General features: G+C 41.3%; 2 protein-coding genes across 2 annotated transcripts in view; one reads left to right on the top strand and one right to left on the bottom strand.

Moving 5' to 3' along the window:
* Positions 1-745, bottom strand: part of Dhtkd1 (dehydrogenase E1 and transketolase domain containing 1) — a 30,920-nt gene extending 30,175 nt beyond the window's left edge. The window contains exon 1 of the mRNA XM_048367547.1: positions 525-745. Within this exon, the coding sequence (XP_048223504.1) occupies positions 525-681 (157 nt within the window). The 5' untranslated portion in view covers positions 682-745. The remainder of the gene's footprint in view (positions 1-524) is intronic.
* LOC125366869 (PRAME family member 12-like) lies at positions 680-20,344 on the top strand. Its single transcript, XM_048367592.1, is given in 10 exon segments — positions 680-757; positions 4,486-4,658; positions 6,795-6,909; positions 13,842-13,887; positions 15,920-16,021; positions 18,998-19,143; positions 19,145-19,329; positions 19,362-19,575; positions 19,629-20,046; positions 20,128-20,344. Coding segments are annotated over 10 exon segments (1,578 nt in total). The 3' UTR covers positions 20,229-20,344.
* Positions 20,345-20,596: the final 252 nt, after the last annotated feature.

Below are 20,596 nucleotides of genomic sequence, written 5' to 3'. Positions count from 1 at the left end.
TGTTTCTTCTCATACCCCGTTTGTGTTTATTCTCTATTTGGGGGGGGGGGGGAGACAAAGAGCCTACATACTTAAATTTTGTGTGGCAAAGGCATGAATTCATTCCTAAGCAGTGAAAACTGATGTCGAGAGCCTGGGTACAGCAGTTAGCAGAAGACTACACATTTGGGGATCTATGTTGACCGAATGAATGATTTCAGAAAAACTTTCCCCCTCACAGTTCCAAACCCAGGGAGGGGAGATGGCCATCTCCATGCGCCCTGGCATGCCCACGCGCACGTGGGCCTCGGCGAAGACCCTGGAAAGGTATCCCGGGGTGACGTGCGGAACTCGGGCTCCCACACCCCACCTCCCAGTTGATGGGCGAAGGACAGAAAACAGATCCTTCCCAAACCTGGACCCAACTGGGGAAGTTCGAGACTACCTAAGGGGTGCACCCAATGCCGACCCCTCACCGCCCCCCGACCCCAGGACCCCAACAACCGCTCCCACAGCACCCCCACCCCACCCGGGCCCCGCCCGACCTGGGGGCCGCGCCGGGCCGCCCCGGGGCTCGCGGCTCTCGGCCTTCCTGGGCGGGCAGCCATAGACGCCCCTCTCCGTCTGGTAGCCGCGCCTGGGGAGCAGCGGACGGGACCGGAGGAGGGTCCTTCGTGCTGCGGCCGCGGTGGCCAAGGCCATGTCCGGTCTCGTCCTGTGCCTGGGAGCCGCGGCGGGAGAAAGCAAAGCGGCGGCCGCGGGAAGACCGGGGGTCTCCGTGAGAGAGCGGAGGGAGCTGCGGAGCGCGCCACGCCACGCCAGGCCACGCCAGGCCCGGAGCCCCGCCCCCGAGACAACGCCCCCGCGCCTCATTGGCCCTGCGCTCTGCTTCTAGGAGCCAATCAGGAGCTGCGATCCAGGAGACGAGGCCACGCCCAGGATCGGGCGGTTCTCTGGGGCCAAAGTCTATGGACACTTGGGCTGAGTCTCAGCCCGCAGCAGCTCGACCCAGACTTTCCTTTGCGAAACTGGGCATTTCCGTGCAGCGAGCAGTGTCTCTCCCATCACCCCAGAAAGCCCCAGAACACAACAGTGTACCTTAAGGAAAGAACACAAGGGACACATTAAGGGTATTGGAAGGAAGAAAAAAGTAAAATATTCTATCCCCAAGTTGGGTGTGCCTGTAATCCTACTGGGATTTGAGGATTGCAGGTCGAAGCCAACCCGGGCAGGAAAGTCCACAAACGCTTACCTCCCAGTTAGTCAAAGAAATAGTCGGAGGTGGCGGTGTGGCTTAAGTGATAGCCTTGAGCAAAGGCAGCGCCCAGGCCCAGAGTTCAAACCCCAGGACAGCACACACACACACACACACACACACACACACACACACACACACACACACACACACCTATCCTATCCCCCTCCCCCTACAAGAAACATTGAGGGAAAAAAAAAGGGGGCAAGGAAGGCAGTAAGAAAATGTTATATAACGTGAGTCAAAAGAAATCGGATGTGGACTGTTACAGCAGTGTAGGGATACTGGAATATTTAAGAATCTTGGTTGGTCCACCTCTGGGTTTCCCACATGATTTTATTTTACTGCTAGTATGGAGGGAGGGAGAGGGGGGACAGGTGTATCCTTCCCCAGCTAGCCAGCCATCATTCCTGTTAGCTTTGTCACTGTACCTCATTCTCCTAAGAAAATTTTACTAGAAACACAAGGATCTCCTGAGGTTTTTTGTTTTGTTTTGTTTTTTGTTTTTGCCAGTCCTGGGGCTAGAACTCAGAGTCTGGGCACTGTCTCTGAGCTTTTTCTTGCTCAAGGCTAGCACTCTACCACTTGAGCTGCAATACCACTTCTGGCTTTTTCCGTATATGTGGTGCTGAGGAATCTCCTGCGTTTTTGTCCCACAAAGCACTCAGCAGGGCTGAAGAGACTAATAAACTACAGTAAGACATATGGAAATGTCAATCTCACAATACAATCTGTAAATGTCTGTGATGATAATGTTGTGAGAGCCCGAAAGGATTAGGAGTTTGGAAGGTCTTCTCCCAACATATTTTCAGAACACCGAGGGTTTCCAGGAAAGGTTAATCAATTCTGGCCTAATAGGAATTCAGATTTCTACCCTGGGTGTGGGCTAAACCGCGTGGGAGCCTGAGGGGTAGACTAAAGTTTATGGGAACTGTAAGCTGTTTACTGTTTAGCTGCCATTCCCAAGATAAGGAAAGTCTACCTCTTGTATACAAAATATTGTCACTCGTTGATGTTTATATGCTTTCTGCACTTACTCCCCTAAATAAAACCCATAAACACCTCGGTGAATGGAACCTGGGAATCTGAAGCTGTTGGAAGGCTACAGGTCCCTTGGTGCCCCAAACCCCAATTCCAAGGCCAGGTCTCCGTTACTGCCTTACTCTTGGTGGCAGCCGGCTAAGGGGCACCCAGCATTGCAAGAATGTTAGCTGCAGACTACTTTATCTAAGAGCTGCTATTTGCATTGTGCTACATGATCATGGCCGCTGCGAATACTGAAAATAAGCTATAATGTATTAAAGGTGGAAGCAAGGACTTTTGGTAAAAGCTGCATGAAGTCATGGGTGCATATGCAGGGCCTCCATAATTCCTGTTTGCTGCCATCTCAATTGTGTGAAGTGATTTGATTAAGCCGGTAGAGAAGCCATCTACTATTGACACACTTGCCACCTGCCTAAAAGATCAAGTTTTAACAAGTGGTTAATATAGTTTGTTATATATAATACTCTCTTCTAAGGGCTTTTTGTCTCTTTCCCAATTTAAATCTTCCCTACATTCTAGTAAGGTAGGTACAATCACTAGCTCCATTTTTTTTTCTGTTTCTTTAATTTTTATTTTTTGTCATTATAGAAGTGATATAATAAAGGGTTACAGTTACATAAATCAGATCATGAGTATATCTCTTTTTGGAGAATATTACCAGTTCTCTCACTCTCCCAAGGTTTACCTCCCATTCCTGTCCCTTAAGTTATAGAATTGATGTTTCAACATAGTGTCTAGTGAGCACCAGGGCTGCGCTTGTCCATCCTTTATCCCGCCAATTCTGTGCCCCTTTTACTTACCCAAGAAAAAATGAAAAGAAAACAAAACCAAATAAAAACAAAAGAAAACAAACAAAAAACAACACTTGTTGAATGAATGAATATTATTTTATGTGATTAGACACACAGGTGTTGCATCTTGTGTTCCTCCCCTATGAGGAAATAAAGAAAACTAAAAAATACTTTCTAATTAAATGATAGTTCATAAATGTGTTTAGTAACACTTCCATTTCCTATTAAAACAACCCAAAATCACCCATATAATTCTAACAAGAGATTACAAGAATGAGTAGAAATATATTAATTCAATAAAAGACAACTTAGACATTAAAATTATCGTTCTTCATTGATAACTGATAAAATTTATGCGTTCTTCAAAGATAAAGCTAATCACAAAATTTGCACACCATCATGCATATAAGAAAATGCAAAACTAACCCACTATTCAGTGGTGTATTTGAAAATACTATAGATAATAACAAAGGATGTATGCAAAATTTAGCATGCTCTTTTCTTGTAGATGTAGCTCCATTTTAGAAGTGAAGAAACCAAGTCACAAAGAGTTAAATTGTTTAGGATCACAAGCTAGTCCCTGGGGAAGAGGCGATTCAGATCCAGGCATTCTGGTGTCTGTGTAGGCACTGCCTGTCAAACTATTCCATGAAAGATCTAGAAGCAACCTAGCACATTGTGCTTCTGGGTGCTGGTGCCTCATGCCTGTAATCCTAGCAACTCAGGTGGTCTGAGCATTGCAACTTGAAGCCAACTTGGGTAGAAAAGTCTGTGAGACTCTTATTTCCAATTAACCAGCAAAAAGTCAAAAGCAGAGATGTGGCTCAAGAGGCAGAGCACCAGCTCTGAGGGAAGAAGACAAGCAATAGCATAGGGCTCTTAGTTGAAGCCCTAGTACTATCATGCTAATTTTTATCTTCACTGGCAGAACTCTGGTCATGCACATACTTGAATCTGTCCAATCACAGAAGGTGAAGTAAAGTTTGGAATATAAAAATATAAGTGTTACTCTAAGGGAATCCCCCTCCCATTCAATCAATTTTGTCTATAAGTATCTGACTAAACATAATTTAATATTTTATGGTTGTTGTTGTTTTTGCTTGTGCTAGTAGTAAGCTTGAACCATGAACTTGACTTCTCCCTTAGTTTTTTTCTCTCCACCCTGGCTTATACCACTTAAGCCACACCCCCATTATAATTAAAACAAAAACAAAAAAAGTTAAGATAGAATATGCTTCCATCCCCAGCAGGAGATAAATCCGCCCCACCCCCCCACCTTCCCACAATGGTCCAGGCAGCATTATTTTAGGCTTGGGGCAGGCGGGGAGGGTCCCTGAAAACCTGTTGCAATTTGGCGATTTGCAAAATTGTAAAGGTTGAAAGAGAGCATTGAAAACGGCCTTTTCTATCTTATAGGCCTTCTACCCAGGGCCAGTCAATCTTCCAAAGGGCGGTGGGAACTCCAGTACAAGAAGTCACTATGGCTTTCTGATTGGCGGTTGGCCAACTAACGGTTCTACCTGCCGTCATCCGGGGTCTTCCCACCCTCCAGGACCATTAGAGCCTTCCCCAGGCCTTGATGGGACAAGGTCCGGTCTCCGTCAACGGGGACAGGCATCCAGCACTCAGATCTGCACAGCTTGGTGGCTTCACGAGGCCCAAGTTGCCATCACATCCTGGTAGGAGCAGGGCTCAGGGGCCACCATGCTTCAAGGCTTGGGTCTGACCAGCGGGCTGCTAGGCAGAGGCAACTCTCTGTCCCTGATTCCAGCTCCCCAGCAGCCCTGGGCGGGAACAGCAGGTGGGCCAATGGACACCCTGGGCTTCGCCTCCCCCACCCCACCCCAAATCAGGTCCCCAAATTTCATTTTACTCTTTAATAACTTTGAAGACAAGAGCCACGGTGTCTTTGGCACATTTCTGTGCCTGCCTTCAGTGATTTCTGAAAATACGTTTGTTGTTTCATTCAGTAGTATGCCTCCCTCCAGAGTTCCAACATTTCAAATATCTAAAACTCTATCTTTGCTATTTGTGAATAACATAGACAATGACCTCTCTTTTTCTTTTGCAGAGCTGGGGGTGGAATCCAGGACTTAAACATGCTAGGCAAGTGCTCTACGACCCACCGAACCACACCCCAGCCTCCCCCTCCCCCCCATCATCTTTAGTGTATTTTTTTTCTGTTTCGTTCTTTGATTAGTTATAAACTATATTGTGGAATTACATTTCTTTTAATGTTTATTTTCTAAATGCGTATGAAGAATATATGACACTTAAACCTATTTGTTCATATATCTGTATAGAATATAGTCACGTTTTTTACATATATGCAATCATCATTTTGTGTCTGCATAGATCAGTACATGGTTTTGTACCTTTTACATTTTGTCAACACTGCTAGCAAACACCTTTTGGTTAAAACAGTCTTGAGTTCTTTACTCATTATTTGCTGATTTCCTTTCTTCTAAAGCTTTGTAGATTTTATTTGACCCTTCAATGACTCTTTTTTATCCAGTTTTTCTACTTTGATTTCCTTCATCTTTTCTTGATGTGTTTGTTTTGTGAAGGGGTTGGACACACCTGCTAAGTACTTACTCTGCTACTAAATTATACCCTCAGTCCTCCCTGTTGTCATCCTTCCTTCCATCCTTCTTTCCTTGTTTCCTCCCTTCTGTATGTCAATCCCCCTATCTTTTATTCCTCATAGAACATGCTGGGCAAGTTTTCTACCAATTGACCCCTCCCCCCATCCTTGCTTTTCTTAGTTTCTCAAACAAGGTCTTTGCCTAGGCTGGCTTCCAACCAATATCCTCCTACCTTTTTTTTTTTGGCCAGTCCTGGGCCTTGAACTCAGGGCCTGAGCACTGTCCCTGGCTTCTTTTTTGCTCAAGGCTAGCACTCTGCTACCTGAGTCACAGCACCACTTCTGGCCATTTTCTATACATATGGTGCTGGGGAATCGAACCCAGGGCTTCATGTATACGAGGCAAGCACTCTTGCCACTAGGCCATATTCCCAGCCCCATCCTCCTACTTTTGTCTCCAAGTAACTGAGATTAAAGGTATGTGGATCCACTTCTGTCTCCTTCATATTTTCAGTGTGCATTTTCTTATAGTTCAAAGTTAACAGGTACCAAAATGTATTTGTTCATCTTTTAAACCATTTTATCTGTCATGGGCTTGAACTCATGGCTTGGATGCTGTCTCTGAGCTCTTTTGCTCAAGGCCAGTGCTCTGCCACTTTGAGCCACAGTGCCACTTCAGGTTTTCTGGTGGTTAATTGGAGATAAGAGTGGCACAGTCTTTTCTGTCCAGGCTAGCTTTGGACTGTGATCCTCAGATCTCAGCCACCAAAGTATCTAGGGTTACAGGTGTGAGCCACTGGCACCTGGCTTCTCATATATATTTTCCTTCCTCACCTTAACTACTGACTATAATAATTTATAAGTTAATGTTTTATGTTAATATGTTATTATAGATACTAATAATGATAAGAAATGTACACATAGTTATCATATTCTTTATCATATCTTACCTAAAATTTTTTATACATTGTACATTTTTCCTTCATATTTAGCTGGAATTATAATGTCATTACTATGATTTTAAATTAGGTTGAAACAAATTAGAGAATATCATAATTTAGAAATTTCTTTTATACAATAGAAAATAATACCTATCTATGAATACTCTTAACCACTTTGTTTATTCTCTATGTTCTTACAGGTTTAAGATACTCTTAAAGCTAAAAGAATTGAATGTCAAAATTCAGAGTTCAGTTTCCATGGAGATTATTAATCCAGGTGATTTGAATTGTATAAGTTTACATACTAAGACAGAGGTAACTTTTTTTTGTCGGTCATGGGACAGCCTGGGCACTGTCCCTGAGCTCTTCTGCTCAAGGCTAGCTAGCACTCTACCACTTGGAGCCACACCAACACTTGTGTTTTTCTGGTGTCTAATTGGAGACAAGACTCTCAGGACTTTCCTGCCCAGGCTGGCTTTGAACCCTGATCCTCAGATCTCAGCCTCCTGAGTAGTTAGGATTACAGGCATGAGTCACTGACACCGGCAGAAGGTAACTTTTATAATGGGAGATGTTGCTTCTGCTTACAGATAATGATTACTTCTTAGAATGCAATTCAAATTAGTATAAAGTATTTGTAGTTAAGCCCAGTACCAGTAGCTCACATCTCTAATTCTAGCTACTCAACAGGCTGAGATCCAGAGGATTGAGTTTCAAAGCCAGCCAAGGGAAAAAAGTCATCGAGATTCTCATCTCCAAAATAACCAGGAAAAAGCTCGGCTGGAGGCATGGCTCAAGTTGTAGAGCACCAGTTAAAGAAGCAAGCTGAAGAAGTACGAGGTCCTGAGTTCAAACCCTGGGCGGGGGAAGCAGTTCAGGAAAGGATTACAGGATTATCATGATAGAATCAGTTACATTAACCAGTCTTATTTTCAAAATCTTATTCTAGAAGGCATTTATTGGTACAGATCAGAACAACTCAATATGATGTTCCAAATGTAAGATCCACCCTGGGAGGGCTCCATGCAGATGCCCCCTACCTGTTTAAGTCTGTGCCCAATACCTGAGTTACCTAGGTAACTGGCACACCTGGAGGCAGTTACCTCCTCCCCTCTGAGATCACATCCAATCCACCTGGCCATACCTCCTACCTTTCCCTATATAATTGGGCTCAGCACAGTCCCTACTCTTTCCTTTTCTCTCTTGCTCCCTTTCTCTCTTTTTCTCTTCTTCCTTCCCTTCTGTCTCCCCATGCCTCCATCTCATGTGGGCTGGCAGTTTCCTCTCTCCCTGCAAAACTCCTTTCTGTTGAACCTTGTGGCAGGTTTCCTTTCCAGCAAACCTTACACCAAAATGTCTCTTAGAAATTATGAGCTATGTGAGGGAGGGTGTAACAAATAAGAAATGTACTCACTACCTTATTATGTAACTGTACCCCCTCTGTACATCACCTTGTCAATAAAATTTAATTTAAAAAAAACCCTTCATTTGGTTTCTGCTTTTGATCCTATGTTTTAAAATACATTTTCCTCAGTACTTTTTTTTTCTGGTGTGCTAGGGTTTGAATTTAGGGTTTCCTATTTGTTAGGCAAGCACTCTACTAATGTCTTCAGCTCACTGGCACTTTAAAATCATTTCTTGGACTTACTTGATTTTTTTTAAAGCCTTGCATACAATCCAACTGGTAAAGCTACTGTGAGTGTCAACACAAGCAGGTGATTTCAGATTTCTTTTATTTTTGGAAAAAGGCTGACTGACTTCATTTTAAACTTGTTCTTCATATGTATTTTAAAAATATTAAAATAATGAGAAATAAATGGCTGATAAATTTTTTCAAGCAGGATTACTTTTTTCTGCATCTAAAATTATGATAATGTAAATTTTAATAGAATTATTTCAGGTGTTTTGTAATTAGTTACAATAAAAATAAGACAGTAATTATAAAAAGAAATTATGAGATATGAAAATAGGAGCAAGGGTCAAGAGACTTTCTACCAAGAAATGACTTAGAATACTTTAAGAAGGAAAGACCTGAAACAGTCTTAGAAAAATAATAGTATAAGGTCAAGTGCAAATATTTTATGACAAAAATGAAGAATGTGATAAAAGATGCTTGTGGCTTCTTGTGTTATTTTCAGAGTAATTCAGAAGTACATTGTAAGAATTTCACATAAGATATTTAATATATAGATTATATTTAATGACTATTTTATGTCAGAATTTTGTTTTTGTGTTAGGCTATTCTCATTGTACTTTCTTTGTCTCACACTATGCAGATTGAGGATCTTAGAGAAAAAGTGGAACATAATCTTCCAATTGCCTGCCTTTATAGCAAAAAAAACCCCCAAAAAACCCTTAATCTCTTCAGCCTGAGTTAGCATCATTTATGAAAACTTTACAAAGGAAATGTGAAAAGCCAGAGAAGAATCAAATGAAGGAAGAAATAGAAGCCCTCAAAAGCAATAAAAAGAGAATATGGTAGGTGATGGCATTTAACTTGGTGGCAAAGTGTTCTCCTAGCATGATCAAGGCCCTTGATTTAATCCCCAGTGACGGAAACATAAAGACAAGAAAAAATATGGTAGAATATGGCCAAATAGAGCACTATAAATTGGAGATGGAAAAGGAGAAATACAGCATTTAATGAAAACATCTGAAACAAGTCAGTTTATTTTCACATTAGTTTATCTGAAATGTGCTTAAAAAGAATTCCTTAGTCAATGTGAGAAGTGGTACAGAAGACAGAAAAGGGCAGGTCCCACCTTCAGTGCTTTGGTAAGAATTATATGCCTTAGAAACTGTTTGCTGTTTTTAATTTTGCTATGATAAGCCTATAACACAAATTATTTATTTGTTGATTAAGTATTTCTTTGGAGGAAATAGTTTTTTTTGTTTAAAATGTTTTTATTTAAGTATTTGTACAGAGGGGTTTCATTTCAACATGGCAATTAATAAGTACAATGCATCTTGATCAATGTCATCCCTTTCATAAATTTCTATCTCTTCCACCACCATCCCCTTTATTTACTTAGTTCCATTTTCACACATTGAATTTTGTATATTAAATATTATGACTGGCTAAGAACGTGTCTTAGCGGTAGAGTGCTTGCTAGCATGCATGAAGCCCTGGGTTCGATTCCTGAGCACCACATAAACAGAAAAAGCTGGAAGTGGCACTGTGGCTCAAGTAGAGTGCTAGCCTTGAGCAAAAAGAAGACAGAGACAGTGATCAGGCCCTGAGTCCAAGCCCCAAGACTGGCTATATATATATAATATTTTATATATTTATAATATATATATAGTGACTGCATCTGCCCACCTTCCCTCTCTTCATTCGTCGATCTCTCTCCTCTTGGCATCTTCTGGACATCATAAGTTCTTGGTATTCATTTTGTTAAAACTTTTAGTTGTAAAAAGGAGTTACACTATTGAAATCTTCCCCTGCATACACCATACTTTATTTGATTTTTTGCATATATGCACAAGAACCAGTACATATTTACATATATATAGAGAGAGAGTTTAGATCTAACTTCCACATATGAGAGAAAATATGTATCATTTGTCTCTGAGCCTGAGTAATTTCACGTAACATCATTTCCTCCAGGTCTATTAATTTCCCTGAAAATGATATAATACCATTTTTTTCTGATGAATGATGATTTTTCTCAACTATGGCTTCCTTAGTTTAACTTACTCTCTAAAGAGTGAACATTTCTTCAGTGCAGGGGCAGGGAGGCAGCTCAGGGTGGAGTACATGTTTGACATTCAGGAAGCCCTAGATTGAATTCCTAACACACATGCAAGTACACTGCTTCAGTACAAAAGTAAGCAATCTCTTCGGAAGGCTATTTCATATTTAAGTAGAATTTGTATACTATGAAAGTATTTTTAGATGAGGGTAGAAAGACAATACAATCTGTTACTTACAGGAAATGGGTATTTACTGGAAGAGCTTTGGGAGAATAGATGTTAATATTACATCGGTAGTTTTTTAAGTCTTATAAAGAATATGATTTAGGGGTTGGAAATATGGCCTAGTGGCACAATGCTTGCCTCGTATACAAGAAGCCATGGGTTTGATTCCTCAGCACCACATATATACAAAAGGCCAGAAGTGTCGCTGTGGCTCAAGTGGCAGAGTGCTAGCTTTTTTATTTATTTATTTTTTTTTTTTTAAATTTTTTTTTTGGCCAGTCCTGGCCCTTGGACTCAGGGCCTGAGCACTGTCCCTGGCTTCTTCCCGCTCAAGGCTAGCACTCTGCCACTTGAGCCACAGCGCCGCTTCTGGCCGTTTTCTGTATATGTGGTGCTGGGGAATCGAACCTAGGGCCTCGTGTATCCGAGGCAGGCACTCTTGCCACTAGGCTATATCCCCAGCCCCAGAGTGCTAGCTTTGAGCAAAAAGAAGCCAGGGACAGTGCTTAGGCCCTGAGTTCAAGCCCCAGGACTGGCAAAAAAAAGAAAAAAGAATATAATTCACTGCCAGGATCCTGTGGCTCACACCTGTAATCCTACCTACTCAGGAGGCTGAGATCTGCGGATCATGGTTCAAAGCCAGCCTGGCTGGAAAGTGTGTGAGACTTTCATGTCTAACCAGCAAAAAAACTTGAAAGTGAAGCTGTGGCTCAAGTGATAGAACACTAGTCTTGAGCAAAACAGCTCAAGGACAGTGCCCAGGCCCTGAGTTCAAGACTCAGGACGGGCACATAAAAAAACCAACAAAACAAGCAAACAAAAAAAAATAGCAAAGCAAGAAGATTAATAGAAAGGGTAGTAGCAGGCTTGAGCACTAATTGGCTCAGCCTTATGTAGTATTTTATTAGTGGTCATATAAGATTTTTTTTCATGGATGCTGGAACTTGAACTCGGCCTGGGCACTGTTCCTGAGCTGCTTTTGCTCAAGGCCAGCACTCCACTGGCCTTTTCTGTGTATGTGGTATTGAGGAATCAATAGGCAAGCACTCTGCCACTAAGCCACATTTCCCAGACCATAAGATTATTTTTAAAAGGCTTCTCCATTGCGTATTTAATTGCAGACTTGTCTAGAAAGTTGTTGTAGCAGAAATGCGGCAGAAAAACAACTCCAAGAGAAGGACACAGGAGGATTCTATTGTTGTTATGTTTAATGTTCTAGGTGAATTTCCTTTAGCGTACCCTACATGGTTACTATATATGATTTTGGTACACTGGATATTGTATATATGCCTACCTGAACTAGGGAAGGGAAAGAAAAATGAGGGTGTAACAGATATGACAAGAAATGTACTCACGGGCTGGGGATATGGCCTAGTGGCAAGAGTGCTTGCCTCATATACGTGGGTTCAATTCCCCAGCACCACATATACAGAAAACGGCCAGAAGTGGCGCTGTGGCCCAAGTGGCAGAGTGCTAGCCTTGAGCAAAAAGAAGCCAGGGACAGTGCTCAGGCCCTGAGTCCAAGGCCCAGGACTGGCCAAAAAAAAAAAAAAAAATGTACTCACTACCTTATTATGCAACTGTACCCCCTTTGCACAACACCTTGTCAATAAAATTTAATTTAAAAAAAAGAAATGCTGCAGAAAAGTCTTTCTAAATATTGGTAAACCTGTCAAAGAAATTTGTCTTCACATCTAAAATTTGTGAAGGCATTGGATAGCACATTACTGTTATCACCACAAAGTATTTAACTATGCTCAGTTGCTATGCTAGATTCTGTCAGGCATGAAGATAACATTTTTATATAAAACATTTTGTAGTTACACTTTAGTGTATATTAATTGTACCACGTGACATTTCCATATGTAATTGTACTCCCACTATTTTTTTTTATTATTTATCTATTGATTTTGCCAGTCCTAGGGCTTGAACTCAGGCCTGGGCTTTGTCTCAGACCCTCTGTGTGCTCAAGGCTAGCACTCTACCACTCGAGTTACAGCATCACTTCTGGCTTTTTCTGCTTATGTGGCACTGAGAAATCAAATCTAGGGCTTCATGCATGCTAGGCAAGCACTCTTACTACTAAGCCACATTCCCAGTCCCTACTCCTTCTATTACTCTTTCTTTCAAAGGATAAATTACATAGATTTGTTAAGTCAATCGATTATTTAAATCAAGAACACTCTTGATGGGGATGCTTGAAATGTTATTTGTAGTATTCCTGTACATTTCCTCATTAACTCGACAGCTATAATTAGTTAAGAGAGTCCTAATTTCTGAAAAGAAAGTTGAGAATTAAAGTTTTCTATTGCTATTTCTTTCTTTGTGTCCAAGTCTAGAAAGTCATAAACTCAAATTTGAAAATTGCCACTGATGTGTGTGTGTGTGTATGTGAGTGTCTCAGTATCAGTAGTGTGTCTCAGTACCAGTACTGAGATTTGAATTCAAGACCTGGGTGCATTTTTGCTCAGGTTGTCATTCTACCACTTGAGCCACAGCTCTACTTCTGGCTTTTTGTTGGTTAATTGGAGACAAGAGTCTCATAATTTCATGATAGAGCTGCATTTGGCCATGATCTTCAGATTTTACCTCCTGGGTAGCTAGGATTATAGGCATGAGCCATGGGCACCCAGCTATATATACTGTTTTACAAGCAAATTTTCTGAAATATTTGTGTCCATGTTAATACATGATCGCTCACAATTTAGACAGCAGAATATATTAAATCCTTTGCCAGTAGTATTTTCATAAGACAATATCACTTTCTTCACTTACATACTCGGTACTGAAAACTTTATAACATACAAAAAACATCACTCTCTGAAATGACATTTATTTATTTTTATTTTTTTCCAGTCCTGGGGCATGAACTCAGGACATGGGTGCTGTCCCTGAGCTTCTTTTGCTCAAGGTTAGCACTCTACCACTTGAGCCATGATGTCACTTCCATCTTTTTCTGTATATGTGGTACTGAGGAATCGAACCCAGGACGTCATGCATGCTAGGCAAGCACTCTATACCACTAAGCCACATTCCCAGCCCATGATAAATGTTTAATAAACCAATGTTAATTGTACTTTTATCAGATTAATCTAAAAAGCAATGCATCTATTTTGTCTATATTTCCTAAAGTTAAAATGAGAAATTTCGTGTCATTTTAATTTTTTAAAATATTTTTAGCGTGTGTCATTATTTTTATAAGGAATCTCAAGTAAAGCCTACTCTCTAAATATCTTATTTTAAGGTCATAATAACTCAGAAAATAATGTATGGTATATGATCATACCTCTTGGTTAAATCAAACATGAATAATATTTGATTTATTTCAGGTGCAGCAGGAGTTGGAAAAAAGTATAACTAGAGAAGTAGAAGAAGGTACGTTGCCAACACTTATGAATTATATTTAGATAAATTGATTTCTAAAATAAACTGCAAACTATACCACAAATAACATCACTCTCCTTTGGTTCATAGATTCTACAATCTAAGTTTTTCTTTCCCAAATCAAATGAAAGACACAGAAACATAGATGTTCATAATATAAGAATATTCATGTTCACAACAGCTTAAAAAAACCCCAAACTCAAAAGGCTTAAATATCATTTTTCTCATTGACTATCTTCTTAGCTTCTGCATCTCCTATCCAGACTCGTCTAGTAACTTACTCAGGCCCTTATAGAAATTATCCTGTCACCCAACACAGGTCATTATATTTCTCCCATTATTTATGTGGTCATTGGTTTACCATGTGCTCTCAGGCCTTGTTCCAAATTCCTTAGTTCACACACACACACACACACATTTAACTATGTCTTTTTTCTTACTGGCTCTTACTCCCAAACAATCCCTATTTTACAGTCCTGTTATTCTTTTTTTTTTTAGGTCTAGAGTCCACATATGAGGGGAGAACATGTGATACTGGTTCTTCTCAGTCAGGCATATTTCACTTAACATGATGCTCTAGACTTTCATTTATTTTCCTGCAAAGGAATCCATCTGATATTTATTAACAACTGGATATTGCTCCATTATTTATATAAACCACATTCTCTTTATCTATTCATTGGCTAAATGATGCCTAGGCTGATTTCAGTTTGGCTATTGTAGATAGTGCTGTAATAAACAGGAGTGTGCAAGTACTTCTGTTTTAGGGTGATTTATATTTTGACCACGAGTGGTATAGCAGGGTCATACAGTCATTACTTCTTAGTGTTTTGTTTTGTTTTTCTGTTGCCAGTTCTGGGGCTTGAACTCAGAGCCTGGGCACTGCCCATGAACTCTTTTTGCTCAAGGCTATCACTCTACCACTTGAGCCACAATGCCACTTCCCACTTCTGTGTATGTGGTGCTGAGGAATGGAACCCAGGGCTTCATGCGTGCTAGGCAAGCACTCTACCACTAGGTCAAACTCCTGGCCCTCCTTATGAGTTTTTGAAGAACCTCCATACTGATTTCCATAGTGCCTGCACCAATTTACATTCCCACTAATTGCGTATATGAGTTCCTTGTGTCTTTCTCCGCATCCTCACCAATATCTGGTGTTGTCTTCCTGATGATTGCTACTCTGATGGATTGATATTTTCATTTCATTTATAGCTAAAGATGTTGGATATTTCTTCAGGTCTTTATTGACTATTTGCACTTCTTTTGAGAATTGTTCATTTATTTGCCCATTTATTAAATGTGTGCTGTTTAGAAGTTTATTTTGGGGACTCTTTATACATTCTGTATATGAATCTTTATCTGATGGGTAGCTGGCAGATTTTCTAGTATTCTATATAGATTGTGTCTGGATTCTGGTAGCTTCCTTTGATATGCAGAATCTTTAAAAAATTGGTGGGAGTATCATTTGTTATTTATTCAAAGTCACCACTATGCCTACATGCTCTATGTTTTCCTCTAGAAGTTTTGAAGCTCTTTGATCTATTTTGAATTTTTTTGAGGCGTTAGTCTTCCCACATGCAGATACGAGCACTGTTGTTGAAGAGACTGTCTTTACTTCAACATATGCCTCTGCCATCTTTGTTGAAAACTGAGATGGCTGTAGCTATGTGTGGTTATTTCTAGCTATTTTATTCCTTTATTCTTTGTGTCTGGTTTTGTGCCAGTACCAGGCTGGTTTTGTGACGATACCTCAAAGTCAGGCATTTTTCTTTTTGCTCAGGATTGTGTTGCCTATTGGAGGTTCTTGTGGTTCCACATAAATTTTAGAACTGAATTTTCTACTTCTGTGATAAAATGACATTGGAATTTTCACAGGCATTGTACTGAATCTATAGAATTTTTTTTGTACCGTGTTTTTTTTACAATGTGTATTTTTGCCATAAAATGTGTTTTTACACTATAGAGATGTGTATTTTTACAATATAAAGTCTGCTGATGAAAAATATAATTTTTTTCTTGACAGCTTCTGCTCAATTTGAATCTGGACACTTTACAGCTTCTCCCCTAAGATCAACAAGTACTTTAGGAAGTACACAAGAATATGTAGAGATTTTGAAGGAAACAGGTATGATGTCGAAGATACTATTTCATTTATTGGGGTCTTGATGTAACAGTATTGCCCACTAAATGTATAATGTGAAAACTTTACTGAAGAAAAGTATTTCTGTATCACATATGTATGATGAAAAATACTTTAACATATAAAATATATTAAACTTTTTTGGCATTGATAACATTTCAGCCAAGTTTACAAATGAAAACCAGTATTCTTGAGTTTTATGTACTCTAGGGGCCCCAATGGCAGTTGTTCAAAGAGCACCCAAACAACTGTTAATACTTTGGTGAAGTTACTGTCTCTTTAGTGATGGCTGATGGCTTGCTTGTATTTTCATGTGTGTGAGTGTTTATAGCTATAGATTTAGACAAACAAATTTTAGGTATACTGGCACTGTAGCCATTGTTGAGTGTCATCAAGTTTATAGAATTTCAAGGACTGATTTTTAGTTCTTTCCTCATGGAGCTGACATGTTTATCCAAAGCTTTTCACCTTTTTTTTTTTTTCATCTTTGGTTAACTTTTTGGAACCAGTCTTCAGAACTAGAGCAAAGTTCCAAGTTGTACCTAGACACTGTCCTCTGAGAACCATTATTTTACTATTTCCTCTGAGTCAGGATATTATACTAACCACAGTAGAATCTTCATAATCAAAAAGGTAACACTGCTCTCATTTGGTCCTGAGCTGCTGTTCAGGGTTTGCTGCGGTGGGTGTTCCTGCATAGCAAGAGAGTCTCATTCGAATGGATTGCATGGATTGCACTCCGTTGCACTGCTGAGATTCCTGCTGTCTGGGATACTAACTCATTCTTTCCTTGAGGGTTATAACCTTGAATCTTTTGTGATAGATTTCATGTGATGCCTCTCAGTTGGAATTTTCTGGTATCTCATGATGATGAGACTGAAAGCTGACCCTTTTTGACAAGAGTATATCAGAAGTGGTTTATACCGTGTGACTATAATTTTTATTTAATCACTACTGATCATGTTAACATTAATTGCTAATAGTGGCATCTGCTGGAAGCGAGCTGCAGGTGTTAGGCCTCTTTACTACTGCTTGAGTTTTAAAGATTTTTTTTTTCCTGATCCTGGGCCTTGAACTCCAGGCCTGGGTGTTGTTCCTGAGCTCCTTTTTGCTCAAGGCTAGCACTCTACCACTTGAGCTACAGCATCACTTTTGGATTATTCTGTCACTACATCCCACTTAGTTAGAAGTGACAAAGATAGCGTAACTTTTCAACAATTTTGAACTATGTTCTAAGTTTTGCTAAAGGAAATGGAAGGGAAAGCACCACAAATCTTCACTGTAATTACATTTTAGAATACAAAAGGCTAGGGCTTGGAGGCATGGCACAATTGATAGAGCACTAGCCAATGAGCAAAAGCATCAGGTACTAAGTTCGAGTCCTGATCTCAGACAACAGAAAAAGAAAGGATAGAATACAAAAGATACCAAAACAACAACAACAAAAGAATACAAAAGACAAATTGATGGGTAATTCTTTGCTCTTTCCAGATACCTAGGAGAAGTAACCTCTGCTGTTGAGGCCTTCTCTCACTGCTCATAATTGCATATGTTTTGAAAGATCATTGTCCAAGGATGAGAAAGTGGCCTGGTGTCAATGAAGATTTGGGTAGGCTTTCCTGACACTTTGAGGGTCACCAGGGCTCTTTCTGATATACATGGTCACGCAGGGAGCTACAGAGGTTCCTTTATATTCCCAGTCACACATGGCCAAGAGTTGTCCTTCCAGATTTGATCTCAGCCCCCTTTGGAGGTGAGGGCAATCCTGTTTTTAAACTTTTGCTTGTCTGTGGTGTCTTTGGTGGCTATCATCTTTGAGGGCATTCTTGGCCCCAATCATTTGGGGCCTTCGGGGGTGGGGGTGCTTTCTGAGTGACTTGGAGGCATTATGGCTCCTTGGGGGGTGGTTCAAATTTTGGCTTGCCTTTTATCTCGCCTTTGTTCTTGTCTGTCTCATCATATACCCTGTTTCTGTCTTCCTCTTCCCAATCTAGGTTGTTAAAAGATCAAGAGCATGCATCTAGCAGTTGAGTATGAGAGTCTGGGGGCCCAGTGCTAACTTGCATAGCTTTTCCTGATGTCAGGAGCCGACAGTCTCCTCCCTACACAAAATGAGTCCCCACTATAATTTCCCCTTCTGGGGAAGTGGGGGACCATATTTGTATATTTCCTGATGGCTTCTGCAGTCACCTCTTGATGTGAACACAGAAAGAAGGGCAGTAGAATTGAATGGGTAAGGCCTGTTGAGGAATAGAAGGACAAAGTGGCTTGTAGGGAGGTGGTTGCTCCAAAGCCTGGTAAGGAATGCCTTAGGTTATTGAGCACAAAATGGTTTTGTACCCACAGCAGGAGGAATTTGAGGCTCAAAAGCCAGTGGAGACTGTAAAGATAAGTTGCATCTTCCTAGGAAGAACTGATAGCATAAGTCAGCTTTGTCCTTCAGGGCCATAAGGACCTAAACATATAGTACTGCAAACCATTTGCTCTGTTCTTTCCCAGAAAAGATCTAGTTGCAGAACAGCATTGTAATTGAAACTCCTATTTTTGAGCCCAAATTTCCCATTTTATATTGGAGCCAAGCTACATGACAGACATGGATTAGAGCTTTCCTCCTGAGAGAGTCCTTGTACAGGTTGAGATTGATAAAACTTAGTGGGAGGAATAATTGTTAGGTTGGACATTATGGAAGGAAAGAGCTAGAAAACAACCCCAAAGGTCAGCTACAGAATCTGATGCTAAGGAGAGGCACAGCTGTGAAGAATCTATGAATGAAGGAGGCAGAAAATACTAATGTCATATTAGTGTCCAGATCAAATAAATGTCTCTAAACCGCAATGAAAACAATGCAGTTAGAAGCCAAATCCTGGAACCTGAAATCATTGCCCACTCTGCTGGGATTCAGAGAGCCCTGTCCACCTGGTCCACATCTGGATCCTTTCCCTGCAGCTCCATCAGGATGAGCACCAAGACTCCTGCAGCTGGCAAGGCAGAGCCTGCTGACAAGCCTGGCCTTGGCCATCTCTGCTTTGGAGGAGCTTCCTGTGGGGCTCTTCCCCTCACTATTTGCGGAGGCCTTGGCTGGGAAACACACTGAGGTCCGAAAGGCTTATGATGCAGGCGTGGCCTTTCCTCAGCCTCCCTTTGGGAGCCCTGATGAACACACCAGACCTAGAGGCTCTACAAGCTTCCCTGGATGGGCTTGATATGCTCCTTGCCCAGAAGCTTCAGCCTAGGAGGTGGAAACTACAAGCGCTGGATCTACATAATGTGCACCAGAATGTCTGGACTTTGGGGTACCTCGCCATGGATCGAGCTTGCTCGGCAGAGGCTCTGATGGAGAAGCCTGCAGCAAATCACGGGCCAGGCAGGAAGTGAAGCAGCCCTTAAAGGCATTAGTAGACTTTAGTACTGAAAACCAAACCAAGGATGAATTCCAAGCCTACCTGCCGCAGTGGGCCATGAAGAGAAAAGACTTACTCCAGCTATGCTGTAAGAAGCTGCAGATTCTGTCAGGCTCCATCTATAACTCTGCATGTTGTGCAACTAAGACTGCCTCCAGGAGCCGGTTGTAGATAATTTCTGGCATTGAGAGACCATGAAAAAAATTGTTCCTTACCTGGACAAGATGAGTCACCTTCGAATACTTTCCTTCTCCAAGATGAGTACAGAATTTCATCTTTCCTGCTCTAAGAATGCATGGTATTCCTACAAATATGCAGTTCATCGGCAGCAGCTGTGCAATCTCCAGGAGCTTTACCTGCATGATGTCTTCTTCCTTTATGGAAAGCTGCACAGGATCCTCAGGAGTCTAATGCCCTTGCAGATCTCCTCTTTGAGTTCAAGTCCACTTAAGGAATCAGACTTGAGGCATATGTCCCAGCGTGCCAGCACCAGTCAGCTCAAGCACCTGTATCTGAGGAATTTCTCCATGGAAAACCTCAGTCCTGAGCCTCTCCAGGTTCTGCTAGACAAAGTGGCCAGCACCTTGGAGACTCTGGTCTTAGAGCACTGTGAGATCATGGATGTGCAACTCACTGCCATCCCACCAGCCTTGAGTTACTGCTCCCAGCTCACCTTGTTCAGTTTCTAAGGGAACCACATCTCCATGACTACCCTGGAGAACCTGCTGAGCCACACTGCCGGGCTGAGCCAATTAAGCCAAGGGCTGTATCCTGTCCCTCTGGAGAGCTAGCACCCTGAATGTTGTTACTGGGGTAAAGTTGACTATGAGAGATTTGCCCACATCCTTGGTAAGCTGGTGCAGGTACTGAGGGACACAAGACCACCCCATAAGGTCCAGATCTGTACCTATTCCTTTATCACAAAAAAAAAAGTACCAATTCTATAGCCTAGGGCCCAGTGGCAACTGGGTAGTCACAGAGGAGTATCACTATGCAGGTGTTGCTTGTTCTCATCTTCCTGTCTAGTTGGGTAGGTCTATCCTGTGCTTTGTTCTACACATTTAGAAATGAAACTTAGGATGCAGGTGCATCCTAAAGAGGAAATAGACTGCATGGTTTCAGTGTGGATGGGAAAAAGTCAAAAAGGTCCAAGGCACAG

Source organism: Perognathus longimembris, chromosome 18 (genome assembly GCF_023159225.1).
Source record: "Perognathus longimembris pacificus isolate PPM17 chromosome 18, ASM2315922v1, whole genome shotgun sequence".
Lineage (NCBI taxonomy): Eukaryota > Metazoa > Chordata > Mammalia > Rodentia > Heteromyidae > Perognathus > Perognathus longimembris.
This window is presented reverse-complemented; position numbering and strand designations above follow the sequence as displayed.